This window comes from Globicephala melas, chromosome 10 (assembly GCF_963455315.2).
Source record: "Globicephala melas chromosome 10, mGloMel1.2, whole genome shotgun sequence".
Lineage (NCBI taxonomy): Eukaryota > Metazoa > Chordata > Mammalia > Artiodactyla > Delphinidae > Globicephala > Globicephala melas.
The window spans coordinates 45324254-45334504 of record NC_083323.1 but is presented as its reverse complement, the minus strand read 5'-3'; the positions used below and the strand labels follow the sequence as shown (position 1 = coordinate 45334504).

Here is a 10251-nt window from a genome sequence, read left to right as displayed (position 1 = left end):
CAACGTAAGACCGCATGTCACTAAGCAAATCATTCAAACTATAGTTGGGAGATACTTTCTAAACCCCGTGGTCGTAAGAACAAGAAATTGAATGATAGTGCAAGCCTATCTGTTCACTGTCCTCAAAATAGAACAGGACCCATCTTCTCGTGAATTTAAAAAGACACTGGAATGTTTTTATGGGAAAGCAGTTCAAAATAAGAAGTACTGATATAGTTATAGTGAATATCCATATCTCCTACTTCAACCCTTTCCCACCGGAATGTGAAAAGTGAATAAAGACAGCAACATTTTTCAAAAAGTTAACTTATATTAAAAATATTTTTATAAACAATTTTAATACTACAAAGTAGTATTGCAATACAAAGCAGTTCAAATATTAACTGTTCTTTAAACTGTTAAACTTTATTATAAATTAAAATTTCTTTACAAAAAAAATTGCACATAATATTTGACCACTCTTAGGTTCTGATGCACTGGCATTTGCAATAGTTTCTTTAATCTTCAAGTTAAACAGTCTCGGCAAGGAGTCCAGAACGTAGAAAGGGCAATAAACAACCCTGTTAGAGCATTCAAGTGCAACTAGCAGACTTGTGGCCATGGCAGTTACACTTTCCTTAAGATGGACTGCTTAAGTTTTAAATCCTGAAATGAAGAATCTCAAAAGGTTTAAAGAGGAAAAACTAAAAGGGACTGCCGGCTTTTTACTGTAAACACAGCCCTGGAAATTAAATCCCAAACAAGAATCTCTCAGGCATCAGAGAGTGTCAAGTGAATCAGGAATAGCACAACATAAAGGAAGGGGGAAAAGTAAAAAATAAAAACAAAAACAAAGCAAAATGAAAATAAATGTCAGTCACTTTGAGGAACTATACTTACGTACATGATGTTATGAGAATCTGGCAGGGCCTAGAAGCAGGCCAAACAGGAAGTTCATTTATCCAAGCGAAGAGGGTCATGTTCATTGCTTCCGGTTTTGAGGATAGGATATTGTAGGGGACTTGATATGATCAGTAATGCTTGTCTGCCTTACACAGACCTTAGCCAGGGATCAGCCTAATCTTGAAGGATCATTCAAATAATTTTTGGCAATTATTATAAGGACTTAGAACTGACTGCACCCAGTGTTCAGTGATTCTTGCTTTCTGTTTTGTAACTGTTTAAATTTAAGAGCTCATTTAGGCTGACTCCAATCTCTTGGCACTTGGAAACTAGTTTTCTCAGGTTATCAGTTTTACCTCCTTCTGACGCTTCAAACAAGAGTTGCTGTAAAAGACAGGGAAGCATAGAAGTAAGACTTAGCTAGATTTTGAGCATTACCACATCAATGGATATGGCACATGCAGAAAATTTATAGGAAAACTTCAAGATGAAATAAAAGATAAAAAGCATTACATCTTTCCACAGTGATGCACAAAGAGGTAACTTCTGTAAGGCTCTCTGATATAAACGGTGGACCTATAAGATAGATATATATACAATTCCATCAGGAAATGTGGTGGAAAACACCTTCATAATCCTAACTATTTGAATGGTACTTCATAATATAACAACATTCAAGACAACATGGTTATGCTGGATTTTGGAGTTTCCAAACATTTAGAGTTCTTAGGATGTTAACTTCTATGCTTTAATCCTTTTAAATTGAGAAGTCAACAAAAAGGGCAGAATAGCTATTTTAAAAAAAAAAAAAAGCAACCCATCTGATAGTCAATCACGGCTTACCTCTCTTTGTCCCTTTAGAACAATCTCAGCAGCAATGGCTCTAAGAAAAAGAAAGGAATATAGAAAAGGGAAAAGAAAAATTTATATATCTTTGAACAAAATGAGATACTACCACTGGCAGAATACTGACTGTGGGAATCTGAGTACAAAACTTCCTGAAAGTAACAGGCTAAATTTCCAAGGAGGGTAACCTATAGTGAAAAGAAAAATTCAACAATTTTTATCAACTTTACAATAATAAAGCAGATCAGTGTTTTGAACATAAATAACGTTCATGAAAAATACTCATAATTACTAATAAAAAAAAATACTTGGCACTAACACCTTTAAAAGAAAGAAGACATCAGATTATAATAGGGGGAAACCCCGCATTTCAAAAGCGATAGTCTTAATATGTGTATAGCAGATCTGTTTGTTTGGTAACAGTATTGTTATCTATATGTTCTCCTTCAAGGAAAATTAAAACTATCCATTTTGCTTCTAGAGGCAATTGTTAATGAGCACGCCTTCACTCTTGGTATAAAACCTCAGCAAGTGCCAAAAACAAATCTAAATTAGAAGAGAGATCTCTCCGGGGGGAAAATAGATGTCATTTCAGATTTACCTGTCTGGAGCAAACCTTATAAATAAAAGCAATAGCTATAAAAACATGTACATGATTGTTGCATTACATTTTCCAGGTGGCCAGGCATGTTGGGATATTATATGTAAACATCTTGGCTTGAAGTTTCAGAATCTGAACATTGCTTTCTTCCCATTCATGTTGAAGTAGCCTGTAAAGTACATTCAGGAAAATGAACAAAAGCATTGCAAGTATAGGGAACTTGAGCTCTATGAGCAGAATGTTTGATGAAGCATAATTTTTGGTCAGTTAAATTCTATCGAGGCTATTCAGCAAGTATTTGTAGAATGCCTCTTACAAAACTTACCCTGGGAAAGAAACATGCAAACTAGCAAAAGGTCTAGTCAAGACCCATACCATCTTCAACAAACTAAAATAAGGCTGATGTATTCCTATAGGATACTAAAGCATTCTCTCCAAATTACACTCCACATTCTCCCTCCCCGTAAATTTTCTAAAATAATGAATTGATATATTAGTGCAATTTCTTGGTATTTTTCTTTCTTTATTAAACACAGTATACTTAATTGTGAATGTTTCTTGAGCTAAAATGTAATAAGTACAGTGACTAATTATTAAGTTCTCTATTCTGAAAAAAAAAGGACAAGGATGACCTTAAGGAAATAAGAAGTATCAAAAGTAGAACTTTACCAACAAAACCAACAATTAAACTACCTATATTCCAAAATGCCTATCATTATAGAAACTACTCAAAACATCAGCACATTTTCTATTTCACATGTTTTATCAAAGGTGATGTTTTATAATACAAATTTCTATAATTAACTTTCGCAGATTAGCATGCTTATTACTAAGAATCTTTATTATAAAACGCTATGGTGTTATTTTGTTACTCTTATCACAGTCCTAAGCCTTTGAATTTTTTTCAATCTCTTATATCATTTTCCTACATACATGCTAAGTGGAATGTAAATGCTCTAGAACACAAAGGGATATTTGATAACTATTTTAGGCACCTTATAATCCATAAAACAAGCTTAGAAACATAAGACACAACTGATGCAGTGGAAATGACAGCACAAGTAGAAGCCAAAGCTTCAGTATGCAGTGTACCTTTTTGAATCAAAAAGCACAATTCCTGAGGGTTGAAATGGGTTTTACTCTATCAGAGCAGAAAAACTACAAAGAAATGCTCTAAAAAAAATCTTGTAATTGAATGTATGAAATCCCTGGATAAGTGTTTCTCAAATGTGGTTTGAGGGCTCTAGCTCAGGAATCTGCATTTTAAATAACCATCCCAGGAGATTCTGATACATGCTAATATTTGAGAATGACTGACGTATATGAAAAGAAGTCATAGTAGGACTTCCCTGGTGGCGCCTGCCAATGCAGGGGAAACGGGTTCGAGCCCTGGTCCGGGAAGATCCCACATGCCACAGAGCAACAAAGCCCGTGCGCCACAGCTACTGAGCCTGCACTCTAGAGCCCGCGAGGCACAACTACTGAGCCCACGTGCCACAACTACTGAAGCCTGCGCACCTAGAGCCCGTGCTCCGCAACAGGAGAAGCCACCGCAATGAGAAGCCCACACACCACAAGGAAGAGTAGCCCCCGATCGCCGCAACTAGAGAAACCCCACGCACAGCAATGATGACCCAATGCAGCCAAGAATAAATAAAAAATAAAATAAATTAATTAAAAAAAATAAGTCGAGACTTCCCTGGTGGCACAGTGGTTAAGAATCCACCTGCCAATGTAGGGGACGTGGGTTCGAGCCCTGGTCCGTGAAGATCCCACATGCGGCGGAGCAACTAAGCCCATGCGCCACAACTGTTGAGCCTGCACTCAAGAGCCCGCAAGCCACAACTACTGAGCCCGCGTGCCGCAACTACTGAAGCCCACGCGCCTAGAGCCTGTACTCCGCAACAAGAGAAGTCACCGCAATGAGAAGCCCGCGCACCGAAATTAAGAGTAGCCCCCACTCGCCGCAACTAGGGAAAGCCCGCGTGCAGCTTATCTCTTTAACACTTAAAAACCTCTTAAGTAATACTCCTTTGCTGCATAAAACATGCTTTGTGCTTATAATGCATGTACCATGGACAGATGGTATGTGCTTAGGGGACACAGGTGAACTTTACTTGAATTATATGCCCCCTTATAATCTGCAGTTTTCTGAAGTAACTAGTTCTCCACATTGACTTTTACACGAATAGTTACATATTGCTTAACAACTTTGAAATTAAAGTGGAAATGAGGCAATAGCCAAAGAGCAGACTATTAGCAAGTTTTCAAGAATAATTTTATATGAAGAGCCTATACAATTGAGCTAAGAATTTTATTTTTTCTTACCTCAGTGCAAGTCCAGAATTAGTTGGCATAATTGAGCAAAACCGTTCCAAGGTTTTGGAATGCTGGATCTTTGGAATACAGCTCAAATAAAAGAAAATAACCTGTGAAGGTTGGGGAGGTGGGGAAAGGAATACAACAAAATGTGAAATCCAGTTACCTATGTGTTTTAATGAGAAAACCAAAATGGTCTTTAAGACATGAATGTATAAATTATAACAATGTATGATGCTGTGAGTTACAGTTCCTACCATTAATTATATTAGTGACTTTCCAAATATGAATTAGGAAATATGGTCTAGTGATGAGAGCCATGGACTGAGAACACTGACAAGAAGCCAGGAGTCCGGGTTTTCATTCCTGAGTCTACCTTTACTTGCTGTATAGCTGGGCAAGTCATAGGGCTAATAATACCTGCCACATCTTGCTCATGGAATGCCCGTGTGTAAATGACTTAATGTCCATAAAGTAGTTTGAGATCCTGGGATAAAGAATGGCATAGAAGTACAAAGCATAATAATTGGTTATCCCGGTAACAACAAAACCACCCCACCAAAAAAATAAATAAATAAAACACAGAGATGTTTTAGTCTATACTGAGCTTTAGTAGCTTTTAGCTTACACGCACTGAATAAAAGGGGTCTCTGAAAATAAATCAATTTTTAAAAAACCCTTTGCTTCACTGCCTACAAGAAGATGACCTTATAAATATATCAATATCCAGACTCTACTCTTAAAATTCCAAACAGCATCTGATTTCAGCTTTCTTATGTCCTATGTATAGCTATATCTGCTTGACAAAATACTGATAAAAAGAGCAGCTATAACATGTAAGCACATTCTTACTTATTTTGAAGTTATAGAATTTTTCATTCAGTAAAATTTCCAATTACTCAAGCAAAACATTACTGACATTATTACAATTACTTCTTTTGATCTCTCTTCTTTAATACGTATTAAACCTTAACATCTCTTCACTTTTGCTTCAATGCTAAATTTTCTTAAATAGAAGATAATCAATATGCACATTTTATCTTAACTGAACTTTAAAGGGCTCTGTGCCTAGATTTTGAAGAGATAAATAGAAAACGTGGTCAAGAACAATAGTAAATGCTAGTAAAGTGGTCCTAGGAAAATCTCTCGATATTAAACAGGAGTTTTGCTATCATTTAAGTCCCCTACTTTTGTATAAATATCTAAAGAAAATAAGTTTTAAATTCTTACCCTATTATGAAATTCATAGTTGGACCAGTAATCAGCACTGCTAAAAGGAATGGGGTATCGGGCAGGGACTGTAACCAAACATCTATTCACTAAATCAGTAAAAAATCTGAATTCCTGGACTTTGTTTCTGGATCCAGCAGCTCTATTATTGGCAAAGACAAGATAACTGCCAAAAGAAAAACATCATAATTTAGAATAATTAAGCCAGTAATTCTCTAACAAGAAAGCTCATCAACCCTTCCCCAACCATATCCCCTTATTTCAAATCCCATTCTTATTAAGAGGAATTAAACTTACTCCAGCCAAATCTTCTGCACTATATCAGACTTCATGGCCACCCCTAACGCTGCCTCATATGCCTCCACTGTCTCTTTAATACTTGATTGAAGAGGATGACAAAGGCTGTTTAAAAAATGAAGGAAAACATTGTATGTCTACACCTCAATTCGATCAGGTAAAGGAATGACAAAGTATAAACATTACAGATATTATTACAATAGAATCCTTCTTTTGAGCTTTCTTTTTTTAATAACATATAAACCTTAGCATCCCTTAAATTTTGCTTCAATGACTTTAGCAACAGGTTAATTTTAACACAGTGTAATTCAGTAATAAATAACAGATGCAAGCCTAGTATGCAACATTTCTCTCCACAGTAGATAATGTCTCACCAGTATATCAGCCACAAATAAGGAACTTGGTGGTTAAACATTTCATCATCAAAATTTCCTTTACATAAACGGGCTGGAATGTCAAGTGGTCCTGGGATATTTAAGAGATACCTGAGGAAAAATATCATGTTTAAAATTATGCCTATGTACACATGGATTACTATTGCTTTTTTTTAAAAAAAAATTCTGTTTCAACTAAAACTTCCTTGTTTATACAGTAATGAGACTTTATTTTCATGTGTATACCATACCGCTTTGGTCACATCTCTAGCATCATATATTTATTATCTTATACTTACTTGAATAATTCTTCTTCTATAATGATTTTTAAAAATTTTATAGCCCAAATTAAACAAACCACCATAATCATCTAATGAAACCTAATTAAAAACAGAGAATAACAAATGAGACTACCAAGTATCTAAAATTTTCCCAAAAAATCTGTACTTTCTTGGAAAAAAAAATCTTTGAGTTATAAAACTTGATATCTGAAAATAATTTCTCTCTCACATACACACAAATACCACTCTACATTTAATTTTAGACATGATATAAAAGCGTATTCTATAACATATTGGCCCATAAGGCACTTGTCAAAAAGAGGTCTATGATCAAATAAGATTGAGAAATACTGCAAATTAAAGCCCCCTCTTAAAAAGCCACAAAACATATTAGGATATTAAAGGCTCTAAGAAGCCAATCAGTAAAAAAATCTATTTTACTTTGGTAATTCAGGTTTCCCCCCAATATATTTGAATCTGTGTGTATAACATTACTAGCATCTTCAGGAACAATGTTTTTAAAGGCAATACGTTGATTTCGACAATGACAACCTAGTATTAACTGTTCACAGTGAATTTAGCAATTATTTCAAGGAACTAAGTTTTAATGGATTAGAGAGGCTGTATGGCGGCTGGGGTGGGGGAGGTTGTGTGCTGGGGGCCGTAAGAAAGGGAAGAAATGGTACTTCTAGAAGGCAGATTATCATCCTGACTTGGCCGTAACTAGCTGTATTACCATGAGTTAATCACTTAACTTCTAAGAATATTGACTTTTCTCAACTGAAAACTGCAATAAGTAAGAAGAGATAACTTTAAATCTAATCTATATAAGACTATCCCTATGCCAACTTCAGTAAGGTGAATGAAATCCCCAAGTTAACTTTTATGGTTATCTACTAGTCTTCAAATTGATTTGAAACACACGAAAATTACTCCATCTCAATCTTTCTGTCTGTCCTTATACTAAATTTTACACATAAAATTTTCCAGTATAAAATTTATACTAAATGTTATATAGAAAGAAAAATGACAGACTCTAATTCTAAATAAATATTACAGTTCTACGTACTTTGCTTTACAATTTCTACTCAAGAAATAAAAAAGTATTTTGAACTTATGAAGAGCATTGACTTCTCCTATTAATAAGCTTCGGCTCTTTTATAAATTTTAAAAATTTCTATCAATACCAAGTTAAGTGTGGCAATGCTGAAAACTCTCTCACTTACTGCCATTCTCTTAATATTTGACTTTTGTATAAATATCTAAAAAATAGATAGGCTCTCATCTGTGCAAGCTTTCACCACATCTACCCAAAATAAGGACTTCAAATTGTCTAAATAAGCACAGGATACCTTTTCCTCATAATTCTTGGTGAATTATGAATTATAACTTTACACACAAAAAATAATAAAGCAAGATGACTTAGCAAATAATGAGAAGATTATTTGGAGTAGCCCACTTTCACATTTTTATTGTCACTTATTTATTCTGCTTCATTAAGCTGACATCAAGAAGATCTGAAGATCTTTGACCATGGCACAAACTGGCAGCATCTTCTTCAAAGCTAAAGCAATTACCTCCATGCTGAAGGGAAGATCAGAACCAGCAAGTCTTTAAAAGTCTGGTTCAGCCTTGAATTTATCCTGTGCTTAAGTCTGAGATGTTAAAGCAATCTAATTTAAACAGGGAGAAAGTCAGCATGGGGAAGCTAAACAATCTCTAAATTTCTCATACAATAGTTTAATTTTTCTCTATTAATTTGCATTTCAAATTATTCTTTTGTAATTAATTATAAGATGTTAATCTATATGTAGCAAAGCAGAAAGACTTTCAGGAAGAGTACTAACATCACTATGTCAATAAACTGGCTATCTACCGTAAGAGGACAGATGTAAAGACTCAAGTCTGGTAAAGAATGGTGACCCCAAACTTTTTGCCATATCTCAAATAAAACTGCCATGTTCACAAAATATTCTAGGGTGGATAGACCACTGACTTAACAAAATGTGGGTTATTTTTGAAAATATTTTTTTATATAACACTGCTATACTGTGGGTGGGTGCAGGGAGGGAGCACCTAAGAAAAGAAAAATATATGCAAACATTAGACTTGCATATATAAATCTAAGACTCTATCTTCACTTAGTATTTTCCACAAGAATATTTTTTTAGGAGATATCCAGCTTAGACCTATCTTCTCTCAGTTCTTCCTAACATACAATAAAAAAGTATGTCATGACAAATATCTTCCTTTTGATTTTGTTTTACTTAGGATCAGCAAACTACACCTACCTTCATAAATAAACTTTTATTGGAACACAGCTATGCCTATTCATTTATATACTGTCTATGGCTGCTTTCTTCCTACAAAAGCAAGGTTGACTAGTAGTGACAGGCCATATGGCTTGCAAGCCTAAAATATTTACTATCTGGCCCTTAAGGAAAAAAGTTCGCTGATCCCTACAGAGAGATGAGGAAGAAGGAAAGAGAACGTTAAAAGCCTCCAAAAAAACCCCACTCTTTAGGATCTGAACAAGAACTCACAGGGAAGCAAATAAAGGTAGTAAATACAGAACTCTATATAAGCTACTGAGAAAGTGATGGTTGAGAAAGAATTCTCCCAAGTTTCTTACTCAACAACTTTCAGAAGTTAAAGCGGTTCTCTTTAGAATTTTTTTTTTAAAAAGGCATATTATTTACATTCACTTTAAAATCACCAATCCAATAAATTAAAACTCATTTTTTCGAAAATCACTGAGATTGTCTCAGGATAATTTGTTGCTACAGTATTAATTGCTAAAATTAACAATGACAGTAATTAAAAGAAGCATGAATCACCATGGTGTTAACATAAATTTAGTGTTCTTAATCCAAAGAATGCAAAACATTTTACATCTTGTGTCTATTTTTATTAAATTCTACTGCCCTTATAACAATTCTGTAAGAGGGTATTCAAGTGTCCTAAAAAAAAAAAATCAGTCTAAAGTATAATCAATCCACCAAGAAACTGGTAATCTTTCCACTGAGCTACACTATTTCTCATTCCTCTACAAATCAAGAGTTCTACAAACTTACCGAAACAGATCCAAGTTACTATACTTCTCAAACCCAGGTTTAAAGAAGGATGCGATAAATTTCCGCAAAAATGGAAGAAGATTATCTCCTCGATTCTATTTTTAAAAGAAAGAGGAGGGATACACATTAGGCTTACAATGCTTAATTAAAATCTTTCAAGGGAGGAAAAGCCCTCCCCCGCCCCCCCAACCACTGATTAGATTAGGTTTTTTGAGTAGGTGGAGGTAGAGATGACTTTTGTATTCTGACCTCCAAATTGAACTAAACATTAAACAGTTTAACACCCAATATACCACAAGCTCAAGTTTCACTCACCAATTTCACCAATTAGCCATTAAGCTCTATTT

The 10251-nt window shown here is 34.8% G+C and overlaps 1 protein-coding gene across 2 annotated transcripts in view; it reads right to left on the bottom strand.

Moving 5' to 3' along the window:
- Window positions 1–384: 384 nt before the first annotated feature.
- The window catches only part of ZFC3H1 (zinc finger C3H1-type containing), a 51240-nt gene continuing 41373 nt past the window's right edge, over window positions 385–10251 (bottom strand). For both annotated transcript variants that reach the window (XM_030866268.2, XM_030866269.2), the window contains exons 27-35: window positions 9905–9999; window positions 6550–6660; window positions 6176–6280; window positions 5879–6044; window positions 4658–4758; window positions 2397–2498; window positions 1726–1765; window positions 1396–1458; window positions 385–1266 (exon numbers count right to left, since the gene is read on the bottom strand). In XM_030866268.2, coding sequence (XP_030722128.1) covers window positions 1129–1266; window positions 1396–1458; window positions 1726–1765; window positions 2397–2498; window positions 4658–4758; window positions 5879–6044; window positions 6176–6280; window positions 6550–6660; window positions 9905–9999 — 921 coding nt within the window. In that variant the 3' untranslated portion in view covers window positions 385–1128. The remainder of the gene's footprint in view (window positions 1267–1395; window positions 1459–1725; window positions 1766–2396; window positions 2499–4657; window positions 4759–5878; window positions 6045–6175; window positions 6281–6549; window positions 6661–9904; window positions 10000–10251) is intronic.